This window comes from Perognathus longimembris, chromosome 2 (assembly GCF_023159225.1).
Source record: "Perognathus longimembris pacificus isolate PPM17 chromosome 2, ASM2315922v1, whole genome shotgun sequence".
In the NCBI taxonomy this organism is placed as follows: Eukaryota; Metazoa; Chordata; class Mammalia; order Rodentia; family Heteromyidae; genus Perognathus; species Perognathus longimembris.
Window position 1 is genome coordinate 10,979,526 of NC_063162.1, and position 13,674 is coordinate 10,993,199.

Below are 13,674 nucleotides of genomic sequence, written 5' to 3' on the forward strand. Positions count from 1 at the left end.
ATCTTGGTCTCTCCACTGGTTGTCCAAACATAATGGTCATTAGTGTGTCTGACCCTCTTTGGCAGGACTGCTTAGTAGAAGGGAGATTGTCTTAAGAACAGGTTCTGTTGAATAACAGGTTCCAACATCATGGCTTCTGATAAGGAGACATTTACTGTTGACAGTAATGGGTGGTAAGTGAGGGAGGAAAATCAAGCTGCCTATTTGAAGATGCTAGTTCCTACTGGAAGGACTGTCCTCTATGAACCAGTTCTCTAGTGCTGGGACATTTGGGCCGGTCTCACAGCTAGGTATGAGCCTGGATAAAGCTCAACAGGGAGCTCTGGGAAATAGCCGAGACTTCTGATAGTAAGTGTTTTCCAGACCAGCAAGGCCAACCTCCTCCGGTCAATTCATCACCTCATAAAGACTCCAGAGAGAGAGAGTGCAGAGTAACCATTCATATTACCCAGCTTGTTTACATCAGCCAGCACGCAGGCCCCTGGGTTCTACCCTTGCCTTGAGCTGTAGAACGTCGTTGAGCATCGTAATTAAGTGACGTGGGCCCAAGAACATCTGTTGCTTTTGCAGAATCTTCATGAGCAACTCTCAGAACAAAAAGAAGCAGTTTTTTCTCCACTTTTTCTTTTCTTTCTTTCTTTCTTTTCTTTTTTTTTTTTTTTTTTTTACAGATGGTGCAGCTGCATGTGCGTGGAGAGGAAAGGGTGGGCTGGGGGAGGGGCTTCTGTGTGGCCTCAAGAAGAAATGCTCTTCCAAACAGGCCCACAAGCCTCCCTAACTTCTCTCTGTTGATAGAATGTAGAGTGAGAGGGAAATGACAAGATGCATTGGATTCACCTGAAAGGATGAATGGACATTTGCAGTCTCGCTCAGTGAATGGTTACAGTCCTGCAGATTTTGATCCGTTCTGGTGTGGAAGAAGTAATTTGCAGCATGTGTAAATCCCCCTCACCCACGACACACACGCTTTTCAGCATAGCAGATGGTAAATTCAGTGGCTGCCAGTTCCATCCTAATATGGTTGCAGAAAATAGAAAGCAAAGCAACACGAAGACCCCTGATAGAACACAGCTGGGGTTGGGAGACAGCCTGTGAATCTATTGGTCTGGTAACTAGAGGGTTAGTTTGAGCTGGACTGTATAGAAACAAACCTGCATGTTGAAGACTGATGCTGAGGCCTCTTATTAAACAGAACCTGTCCTTAAGAGCAGGGAGTGTGGACATAGAGTCTCCCTTCTGAGCAGCTGGTATGGGCCTGCCAGAGATGGTCAGACGTTGCTAATGACCCGGCAAAAATGGTAGCTGTACTGGTGGTCTTGTGTGAAGTGGACAAGCCCCTGCTTCCTTTGGGAGGACTTCTAAAAGAGACCCAGGTGACGAGGTCAGATACAATGCACCTAAGGATCACCTCATGCTTTCAGAAATAGTAGACTAAGAAACAAAATCTATTTGTAAGCAGCAAAACACCCGAGCTATGTAGCCGTTGCCACTCATGACTTAGGCCTTGAGTCTAGCCAGGAATTGGGTTTCTCTTGGCGACCTAGACAAAGCACAGGTATTGTTAGTGGGGGATGGTCAAACCAGCAGGAGTTAGGGGGAAGTCCAAAGCAAACTGGAGACAGTTCTGGAAAGGAAGAGGAACGTTCTAGAAACTGTTGTCCCGCAGGCTCAGAATTACAGGCTGTAGTGTATGGAGTAGACCACTTAGGTAGGGGAAGTTTCTTTGAGAATCTAGAGCTCTGGTAAGGGGAATTTTAAACAACCCAAAGTGGTAAAGTATGGTTGGAGCTAGAAACAGTTTAGAATTGTTTTTGCTTCTGTGGATTTTTTGTTTTTGTTGTTCTTTTGTTTTTTACAGGTGGATTTATCCTTGAAACCTAAACGAAACAATATAGCCTCTGTAGGAAATGATCTTTAGTCCAGCCTGACTCATGTTGAGGGGTTGAAGTCCGAACTTGACAGCCAGCATCGCTGACTGGCCCTGCGCACCTCCTCGCGTTTGTGCTGCAGAATGAGTTGTCCTGTGAGCAGGGATGGGCTTTTAACTCTTCAGTAGTTCTTTGAAGACTAAAAATGCAGTCTGAGCTGGTTGCTTTTTTATGTTTTATATTTATATATGTTATATTTTTTAACTTAGGAAAGAGCAGAAAATAATATAAAAATACCCACTGTACAGAGTTACCTGTTATTACTTTTTTTTTCCCTCCTATGCTAGGGTCTAGGGTTTGAATGCCCACTTCCTTGCTCTTGCTCTACTGGTGCTTTTTTTTTTTGCTAGTTGTTTGGGGGATGGAATCTTGCAGACTGTTCTGCTTAGGCTGGTTTCAAACTGCCATCCTCTGATTCTGAGCCTTTTGAGTAGCTAGGATTCGCAGGCACGAGCCACCAGTGCCCAGCCTTACCTGTTTTGTTTTTAAAATTAAAAACAAATTCATGGGGCTGGGGATATGGCCTAGTGGCAAGAGTGCCTGCCTCGGATACACGAGGCCCTAGGTTCGATTCCCCAGCACCACATATACAGAAAACGGCCAGAAGCGGTGCTGTGGCTCAAGTGGCAGAGTGCTAGCCTTGAGCGGGAAGAAGCCAGGGACAGTGCTCAGGCCCTGAGTCCAAGGCCCAGGACTGGCAAAAAAAAAAAAAAAAAAAAAAAAAAAAAAAACAAATTCATGAGCCGTGGTAGTTACTAGACACTATGTTGAGAATGAACTATACAACTTGTGGGTGGGGATGGGAGGGAAAAACTTGAGAGTGTGAAGAAAGGGGTGACATTGTCCAAAAAGAAAGGTACTCTTTACCTGACTCATGCAACTGTAACCCCTCTGCACATCACCTTCATAGTAACACTGAAATTTTAAAAGAAAAACTTGTGGATACTGTGGATAAAATACAAGATTTTCTTAGTCCTATATCCTTCCTGTCTCCTAAGGGACAACTGCTGTCATAAGTCTTAATATATATCGTGCCATTTCACCTGTTCATATTTTCAATATACCATGTATAATATATATGCACATATATCATAATACATTATCTGTGCTATATATAATATAAATATGTGAAAAATCTTTGTGTACTTAAGGTATTTGATATATATTGGGCAATTTAAACAACATTATGGGTTTTGAGACTTAGTTGTATTGACATGAGTTTGATTAACTCATTTTCATTGCTGTGTAGTATATTTCATGAATATGCTGGACTTAAAAAAATTTTTTTTTGCTGATCCTGGGGTTTGAACTCAGAGGTTCAAGCTTACTTGGCGTGCTAGGCTGGCATTCTGCCACTTGAACCAAACCTCCAGCTCATCTTTTTGTTGGTTAATTGGATATGGAGTCTTGCATATTCTGCCTTGGCTGGTTTTGAACTATAGTCCTCCAGATCTCAGCCTCCTGAGTAGCTAAGAATACAGGTGTGAGCCAAGTGTGCTTGAGAACTCATTGTTATAATTGCTGAACATTTTGTATATAATTGCTGACTATTTTCTGCACATTCTTGGATGTTCCCTGTATACACTAGAAGAAGAATTGCTGAAACAGGGTGGATGGTGGATGAGTGTTTTGAATTTTGATAGTTTATTTTCTAAATAGCTTATTTTCTAAGCATAGGTACCATCCAGTTCACAACATCAACAGAAGGATGTGAACTAACAGATTTTGACATCCGATATTTTTTCAGTCCTGTTTAGTAGATGAGTCTTACTGGTTTGTTGTTGTTGTTTGTTTGTTTGTTTTGCCAGTTTAGGGGCTTAAACTCTGGGCCTGGGCCCTCCCCCTGAGTTACTTTGGCTCAAGGCTAACACTCTACTACTTAAGCCTGCCTGCCACTTCTGGCTTTTTTTTTTTTTTGGCCAGTCCTGGGCCATGAACTCAGGGCCTGATCACTGTCCCTGGCTTCTTTTTGCTCAAGGCTAGCACTCTGCCACTTGAGCCACAGCACCACTTCTGGCTGTTTTCTATATATGTGGTGCTGAGGAATCGAACCCAGGGCTTCATGTATACGAGACGAGCACTTTACCACTAGGCCATAGTCCCAGGCCCACTTCTGGCTTTTTTGTGAGTAGTTTATTGGAGATAGGAGTCTCATGGACTTTCTTGTCTGGGCTGGCTTCAAACCACGCACCTCAAATCTCAGCCTCCAGAGTAGCTAGGATTATAGACAGGAGTCACTGGTGCCCCATGATAGGCTGTTTTAACTTTGAGTTTTCAAATGACTTGGTGCCATCATAATACTTTGACCATTGAGATTTAAAATGTCCAGCAAGGCTCCATATGTGGATTCTGGCAGGTAGAATGCTTGCCTAGTGCACTGGAGGCTCCAAGGTTTGATCCTCAGCACTGCAAAAAAAAGATCTTTGTCTGACACGTTAGGAATCCAATTTAGAGTTGTGCCTTATTTATAATGTTATTTTAAAGAACAAGGCATTACTAGAAGATTCCATTCTTAAAGATTACCTTAGTAGTTTAATTTTCAGTGTCTTTTTTTTTTTAAAGGTTTAGGCATCTTTTGAAGAAAAACAGATTCCTGTTTCATACGTCAGGGTAACAGTTTAGTTCTCATAATGAATGCTTGTTTTTATATAGATCTTTACTGCTTCTAGCACTTGTTGAAATAGAAGATACATGTTTCCCTTGCCAAATACTCTAAGAAGTGTGATGCTTTGATTGTTATGCCTGCTTTCTATGGTCTTGTCAGCTAACGTATTGTCAGTGAACACCTGACCTTTTTTGAATAAAACGTCGGTTTATATTTGGGAATGTTTTACCGCCTCTCCTTTTTATTTCCCACCTTTTTCTATTCAAAATGCTGAAGACATGAAGAACACTTTTTGTCGGGTGTGAGAGGGTACACGGTGTGTCAGCTCTTTGCCTTCATTTGCTGGTCTTTCCATTTGCTTCCAAGATGACGTCAGTGTTCTGGGAGGCTAAAACCACTGTGGACCTGACCTGCATAGGAGCAGGTGGTCACTACCTTCCCTTTCCTGAAATGAAGCACAATCTTCACCCTCTGGATCAAACACGTTTCAATTCAAGGATGGCCAGTTGGTCTGTTGTTGAGACGCTGAGGGTAGGGTGTGTCATTTCCAAAACTATTGGCCAGATACAAAATAGTATCTATACCATGCTAGTTGAATAATACATAAACCACACATTCTTAGGGTTAATAAAACGTGTTTTGTTTTCAAAATAATTGCTTTTGCTTATAAGTTCGCTTTTGATGCTTGCTTTCCCAGTCTTAACATTTATGAGACAAGTTTAACAGTTTCCTCTTTTCTTTTTTTTCTCATTTCAGTGTGACAAAATTAGGCAAGAACGAGATGAAGCTGTTAAAAAACTGGAAGAATTTCAGAAAAGTATGTAAGCGTTTCAGTGGCATTACTGTAGACATGTAACTTTTGGAATGGTGTGAGTAGGCAAAGAATCTAACAGTTACATTAGACATGCAATCAAGAAGACAAAAACTGTCCATTTTCCTTGGAATTACTGTGTGTGTTAGAGAAATGCAGTAAACATTATTGTTATTATAAATGCTTGAGCCTGTTATAAGAACATTTTGCTATGTAAAAAAGCAAATAATGACTTTGTTATTTTGACTCCTTGAGAAAAGTCTCAGTGGTATTATTTTATAGTCTCATCTTTGTGGTCTTTTATTTGTCTTACATATCTTTTATAAAAAAAGAATATTTTGTAGCTTACTTTTTTTTGTAAACTGTATATTGTCATCTTTGTGTGTTTGTTGACTGGTTTTAATTGTTAATGGTTTTTCATTATATAATAGTACCATAATGCATTTATTCCATCATTGACAGTTTATTTCTTTTTTTAAAAAACTATTATAACTAATACCTCAGGAAATATTCTTACAGCTTTACAGTAATCTGAGTAGTTTCTTGGGTTAATTAGGAGGAAGGAATTACATTGGATTTCTACTGTACAGCTTTGGGTCAGTAGCTAACACAATAAGATTATATACTTACTTAAAAGTGCCCTAAGAGAGTAGATCTTATGTTAAATGTTCTAAAACAAATAAATGAATAAGGGTTGAGGATGTAGTTCAGTGCTATAGCACTAAATGAGCATGTGTCAGGACCTAGGTTTGATCCCCAACACTGCAGAATAAATAAATAAGATAGTAATGAAAATAAGTAGAGTGGGAGGAAATGCTGGAACCATGACTTTGGTAGCGATCATAGTTTCACACATGTGTACTTTGCTCAAATTTATCAAGTTATGTTACTCACAGGCCACTTACACCTCAATAAGATGGCTTTTTTTTTTTAAAGGCAAAGCAATAATGGTTTCACAGAATTTAGACATCCTAAGCGCACAAATGTTTGAAGTAGGCCTTTCCCTATGGCAAGTTTTAATCCTACAAAAGCTGCAATCACCGTCTAATAAATTTTTCTGCTATTTTTTAAATATGACATAATCTAGTATTTATCCCTTAAGATAGAACATAAGTGACGAGATCCAGAGTGTCAGATGGGAATAGGAGGTGGGCAGAGAGCCAGAGCATAGCTGGGCACGTGCGCCTCCCTCGGAAGCGAGGCCTTTCTCTGTCATTATGCATGTGCGTGCAATGCTGTATCGTCAGGCTACTCGATTCTGTCATATACTGTTGACTGGGTAAGTATACCATGAATGCTATAAAAATGCAGCATTATCGTTAAATAGCCAGTGTATTTTAGCAGCTGGCTCCTAAGCAAGAAGAATCTAAGAGCAATCTGGTTGGTATTGCTTATCTTATCTGGGAGCCCAGTGTGCCGGGACAGAAATACTCCTTATTCGTGAACTTGCAATTGTAGGAGCCTTTCTCTTTCCTAAAGCAGGGGTGATGGACTGGGCTTACACTGGTGCTGAAACCGAGCGCACCTCTGAAAGACTGATCCTGTTGCATTGTTACATGTGCTTGCATTATTGATAGTGGATTGGCGTATTGTGTGCTGTAGAGATAGTTCAAGTTTCCTGTGGTTGGATTTATCACAAGGTGTTTTGATCTAGGTAGATAGTAGGGATTTGGTCCTCCTGCATTATGTAAAATGAGTGACACTTTTTATCTATCATTTCCTTTTGTCTCCTAAGTACCTTGGGTAGTTAAAAAAAAAAAAATTTCCCCTTAGGAGCAACTCAGATTAAGACCTGCAAGGCTAGTAACAATAATGTCACTCATTTAGTTTTTACTTTTATTAAGTCTGCTTAAAAAAAAGTTTGGATGGCAGGAAAATGAGTATTCAGTCTCAAAGCAAACAAAACCAAAAAACAAAACAGCAAAAGAAAACAGAGTAAGAAAACTTCAGATATTTATTTAAAATTGTATCTGAGATAAATGGTTTATGGCTTTTGAATGAAGCATGGAGCTGGAAATCTGGGAGAGAATTGCTAGCATGTATTACTACTGAAGAGCCCTAGAACTCATGTCGTCCCAAGCCCATTTCTGCATTAGTGAAATTGGGATGTTCGACCGTGCTTTGTAGACAGAGGTTAAAATGAGAGAATGCGCACAAATAGTATTAACTCTGGACCTGGCATGTAACGAGCACTGACTTGATCTGTTTCAGTTGCTCTTGCCGCCATTTTAATCTGTGGAAACATCTACTGCCCAAACTCCATTCACTATTGATAGTTCATACCATTAACAGGAAGTTGTATTATGAGTTCATACCGTTAACAGGAAGTTGGTCCTGTACAAATTGCACATTTGCATAGCTGTGGGGGGAAAGTTGCTTTTGGTAAAGAGTTGAAATCTGAAATCTCTGTGCTTATTTACCTGGCCTAGCTTTGAGGGTGTGAGAAGAGCATGTTTAATAAGACTCAGGAAAAGCTTTGTCAAGCCATCAAACTCTGCTCACCCTAGTTTAGTCTGCCGTTTCTAGGGTAAATATGTCACTACCCATATTTCATGCCACTCTTGGCCCTCTGCCAGTTCCCCCTGAGCCAGCCTCCTAGTCTTTGTACACAAAGAACACTCCACAGAGCAAAGCCATGTGCCCCAGAGGCCAGATTCCTGTGAAAGGAGAAAGTCACTGGAGTCCTCTCTCGTTCATGTGAGCCCACAGCATTAGATCTTCTGTTCCGTTTCAGGGCGCACAGCAGACCGCCCACCACCTGGCTGCTTTCTTGCTTCATGAAAACCTTTCTCAGCGATCTGACCTTGAAGGAGAATTTGTGTTACATGTGAGGTTTAGAGACCAGTTTGGCTCCGAAAGCAACATCATTGAGGTTGACACCTTTAACTGAAGTGAAAGAGGATGATGGAAAAAGGGACTTGTCTAGAACTGGTCTTGGCTGGGCTTTCTCAGTTAAAGCTCTGTTCTTCGGAATGTTAGTTCTCTGGGCCTCAGGTGTTGTTCAGAGACAAGTGGCTATGATGAACCCCACTTTGTAGGATGCCGCGAGGATTCCTGGGAAACCCACATGATGGCTCAGCAGGAGACTGGACGCAGTCAGGCTCATTGATGGAGAGCACTCGAATAAGAGGGTGTGCATAAGCAAACGTAGCCTGATAGGTTTCTCAGTCCTTCAAACAAACATGAGTACCTTCTGGCGTTGTTCTAGATGCAAGAGAAGCAGACATGCATGAAGCAAATTTCTGCTCTAATATTCAGTGAATAGAACACAGAAATAAGTTCAAACAAACAAAACAAAACAAACACCAGTTGAACCTGCAGTGTGATCTGCATTGAGTGGTGTATATGTAGGAGTACAACACTTTGAAATCACAGAGGAGGGATTTACTGCTAATTCAGCTAGACTGAGAGAAGTGATGGTAGGCTTTTAGGTTATACTTTTGAATTCTCAGAATCTTAGTTTTTTGTTTTTTTTCTCTTGGTGCCAGTCTTAGGGCTTGAACTCAGAGCCTGGGTGCTGTCCCTGAGCTTCCTTTGGTCAAGGCTAGCCCTGTATCACCTTAGCTACAGCTCTACTTCTGCCTTTTTGTTGTTGTTGTTGTTGTTGTTGTTGTTTAGCATCTGAATCTCACACTTTCCTGCTTGGGCTGGCTTTGAACCATGAACCATGTTACGCAGATCTCAGCCTACTAAGTTGCTAGGACTGCAGTTGTGAGCCACTGGTACCTAGCTCTTCTTCTTTTTAAAATGCCAAGTGTCAAAGTTCCTCAAAAGTGAGAAAATATATGGGAACTTTCATGTGTCCCATCAGCCAACTGTAATAGTTATCAATGCAAATCTGTCTTGATCATCTGCCTGAATATCTACTCTTACCCACCTCATAGTAGTATGAAACTAATGCAAGTTATTGTATTATTTTAATATTTACTGCCTAGGAATATTTCAGCCAGAATTTCTAAAAGATTAGTTTGTTTTAAAAGTGTAATTGCAAAAAAAAAATAGTGTAATTGCAGCATTGAGTCCTTAAGCTTATCTTTGGGAAAAAAAAAAAGTAGTTCTTGTCCTCTAAAACTAAAGTGCCGTAGGCACAGTGACCATGAATTGAGAATATAATGGAGCAAGTTTACATTCAAGACCAAAATGTCAGTTAGTACATGAGCAGCCAAAGGTTTTATATTTCCTTTCCTCATTCTCATTTCCCTTCCATTTTTTTCCTTTCCCTTCCTGTCTTTTCTTTTAATTCTTTGAAAGATATATATTTTTGTTTTGTGTCATGTGACTTGACTTTTGGGTTTAGAAATGTGGTTATCCTTTTTTTTCAAGATGTAAATTGCTTTTGAAATATATTACTCCCTTCTAAACTTGGAAAGTTGCTAGGCAGGTTTTTTTGTTTGTTTGTTTGTTTTGTTTTGTTTTTGGTCAGTTGTGGGGCTTGAACTCTGGGCCTGGGGCATTGTTCTTGAGCTCTTCAAACTCAAGGCTAGCTACTACTTAAGCCACAGCGCTACTTCCTAGGCAGGTTTCTTTGCTTACCAGTTTAGCACTGGGATAATGGTGGGGTTTCTCCCCCCCCCCCCCCCACTCTTTATTCCTTTTTTTCTTCTTCTTTTTAGAAATAGGGTCTCACTGTATAGACCAAGTTGGCCTTGAACTCATAATTCTTCCTCAGCTCCTGAGCACAGGGATTAAGAGGCATGTACTACCAAACATGGCAGGTTGGGACTTAAACTAAGTGAAGCACAATTTAAGGATTTCTTCTGTTCCCCCGTTGAGAAAGAAATAAAAAGCCCACCTGATGGAGTATACCACATTAAAATTGGAGAAGATGCGAGTGAGTCCTGCCTACCCAAGTTTATCAAGTTAAATCACAGAGTAGCTTTTTTACAAAATGCTTAGAGAAATGAATGTTTCTTCCTCCCCCCTTTTCAATCTTCTTGCTAGGCCTAAACCTCACCACTGCAGAATGATTTTTCTTATTCTTTCACGAGCAAGAATGTTATTGAATAAAAAGTCAAATTCCTGTGAAAAATGCAGAGTGTTTATGTTTTTGTTATGAGAGTAGAAATACCAGATTGTGGCAGAAGATGTCAAGTAGTTAAGGCTAAAAATTCAAAGTAATATTTGATGTTGTAAAAAATTGTATAGGTTTCTTTTCTCTTTCCTTCACATTTTTGAAGAACCTACCTTGTAAACATAGTGATAAAATGCCAGGAATATTAGGATTTTAAGGAAATAATAGAGCCTATTATTTAAACTACAATATAAAAGGCAATTATATTGATGAAGAGCTACATGGGCTTTGTGTGTGTGAATAAACTTGGCCTGTGTTCAGCTTCTATTTGTTCTTCTGGCATAAACACATATTGTGTGTGATTCCACTTTAATGGGGACCCGTTTGTATGCCAAGCAGCTGCATTTTAGGACCTATTGCGTGATTTCATAGCTCTCTGAAAATTGGTTCTATTCAGAACAAGAGATAGAAGAGGACAAGGGGGGGGTGGCGTGGAGGGGGGGAGCTTCAACACACAATCATTTCTTTTCAATTGGAGCCAGAAAGGTTGATGACAACATGACCATTGTGTTATAATGATAAGACCGCTAAGGCATCTGTACCGCTCATCAAGGCTTTCACTCCGCAGCAGATACAATTTAATTCACTGCTCCGTCAGCAGCGCTGATACCATTATGCCGTCTGTCTGCACAGTTATAATCACTGTCCTCTGAGAAATGCAGTTGGAAATGATCTTGAGCAGTCAAAGAAACTCTCAATTAAGGCTGCCACTTCCAATGTGTCAGATTGTGTCTTATGCACTTGGTACAATTTTCACTTCCAATCCTGTTTATTTACAATGTCTACCAGTAATTACGCTTAACGTGTCATTTAGTGAGGGGGGCCCCTGCCAAGCCGATTGTTGGGTGCTGCTGTACCATTGAGTGGGAGTTTCTCGAAGTCAATGCCATCAGCAGCTTTTAGGCCCTGATGGGATGCAGTAGTGATGTTGATAATGCAAGTATCGTGCTCATCAAGTCATAATTAGATGCCACTCAAATGTGCCACTTGTAATAACAGTGTTGATTCATGTTTTTCTCGGTGACTGCAACTACTAATTAGTTAAGTGGTTTTTGGTTGGCCTGCATTTGCGGCAGATTATTATTACTCCTGAAAAAAAAAATGTCAAGGTTAGAGATGTTTCTGGCCATTTAGTGCTGCTTTATGAATTTGAATATTAACATAATAAGAACTTTGGGTAGACTTAGGAAGTAATACATTTTTTTTGGTATTTAATTCGGAGAGAATTTTTCCCCCCTGAGTTTAATCATAATTGCAGGTTAATTAAGCGTAAATGAAGCAAAAGTAATCTCTCTTTGTGTTATGTGAGCCCAGTGCTTTTTTTTTTTTTTTTTTTTTGCCTAACTTTGTTGGGTTTCACATTTGGGTGAACTCTAATTTTTTTTTAAGCCAAACAAATATCAATAAGGATACATGTCTACAGTATGTCTTAGAATTTTCTTTTAACTAGGAATATGGGTGGACGGAATTGACATTTTTTTTCTTACTTTATTTTCAAAGCATAGTTCAACTTCTTAACTATTGTGTAGCCTTGTCTTAATTTACATGAGCCAGCTACCAAAAAAGTCAAAGACTTAATTTTTTTATGTTTATAAAATATCAAGTAAAATTAATTTTTCTTCTACCCCTACTTATAGTCCCATGCAAAAAATGATTAGCATCTGGTTTCATCACATAGCATATAAATCTTGGCACTATACTTTTCAGTCTTGGGGTTTGAAGAAATGACAGTAGTTAATTTATTACTATTAAAGATACTTGGCTAAGTTGCCTTATTGCTATTTTAGCCATAAACTCAATTTACTTTTCTTCTATTTCATAGTAGACAACTCTTCATATTAGATCCAGATGTCAGTCATATTCTACTAAGGATGGCCACTCTATATGTGGAGGATTCTTTTGCTTAAATTAGCAGATAACTCTGAAGATATAAATAGCTACATAGAAAAGAGACTCTTTAGGCCTGGCACCAGTGACTCATGCTATAATCCTAACGACTCAGGAGGCTGGGGTCTATGGCTGGAACCCACTCAGGACAGGAAAATCTATGAGATTCTTATTTCCAATTAACCACCAAAAACGAAGAGGAGTTGTGGCTCAAGTGGTAGAGCACCAGCCTTGAGCAAAAGAGCTAAGAGACAGCACCTAGACCCTGAGTTAAAGCCCCAGTACACAAACACACACACACACACACGTGCGCGCGCGCACACACGTGCACACACACACTCTTTAAAAAAATCAAAATTGCTTTTTATAAGTATGGTATAGTAGTAAAGGTTATCTGATGTTTTTTTTTTCTTTTTGCATTCAGATATCAGCTGAGATTTAATCAGGATGGCTTCTGAGAAACTTATTTTAGTGCTGGCTAGAAGGCCTGCAAGAAATAGAATTGCAGTATTCTTAATCATGGGACGATGTGTGGGCTACTGGAATAGCTGAGTAATCTTTGAATGCTAAGACTCTTTTCCCCCTTCATTCCTAGTTTCTCACATGGTTATAGAGGAAGTTAATTTCATGCAGAACCATCTTGAAATAGAGAAGACTTGTCGAGAAAGTGCAGAAGCCTTGGCAACAAAGGTGAGCCTCTTCGAATGGATGATTTGTACCTGAGCTTTCTTATTTCACCCTGGCTGTCTTAAAAAGTGGCTTGCTTGCTGGTTTGCTTTTCTACCCATCTCGTCACTTATCTGCACTGATGAGGAAGAAAATGTTCTAGGGTCTCAGAATCTTGGAATACAATTATGTAAATACCTGCCTCCAGGCAGAGGTTACTTTGATTATAGAAGGTTCATTTGTGCTGTTCAAAGCCTGTGAAAAATGCCCCAGAGTATATAGTATGTTGGAAGACTTTCCAGATGTCTTGGTGTTTGGTTAAAATGCTACCCAAGTTTAAAACTAACCTGGTGTGACCTAAGAGTGATGAATGTTTTCTGTTTGCATCGGTTGAGAATGTCCGCCTCCAGCCTTCCATCTCAGGTGATTATTTCTGAAAGCAGAGTGAGGGCATGCGAGGGTGACCTCCGGTACGCTGCTGATTGCTTCTAGCTGATGAATTTACCAAGTGTGTAATTTTCTATATTCTATCTCATCAGAAGTGCATTATTATTAAAGAATGTTTTTATCTCTGTCTTCTGTATTTTGGGTTGGGTAAAATGCATCTGAACCGCTTCATCAGAAAATGGATTACAGCAATTTTCAACCAAATTTCATTAGTAATGCTGGTTGGGCTTCCGCCCCCTCCCCGTCCTTTCCCTCCGGT

The 13,674-nt window shown here is 39.9% G+C and overlaps 1 protein-coding gene across 2 annotated transcripts in view; it reads left to right on the forward strand.

Annotated features, from left to right (window-relative positions):
- Shtn1 (shootin 1) overlaps nt 1-13,674 on the forward strand; it is a 96,339-nt gene that overhangs the window by 21,715 nt on the left and 60,950 nt on the right. For both annotated transcript variants that reach the window (XM_048338164.1, XM_048338163.1), the window contains exons 3-4: nt 5,290-5,350; nt 12,898-12,992. In XM_048338164.1, the coding sequence (XP_048194121.1) occupies nt 5,290-5,350; nt 12,898-12,992 (156 nt within the window). The remainder of the gene's footprint in view (nt 1-5,289; nt 5,351-12,897; nt 12,993-13,674) is intronic.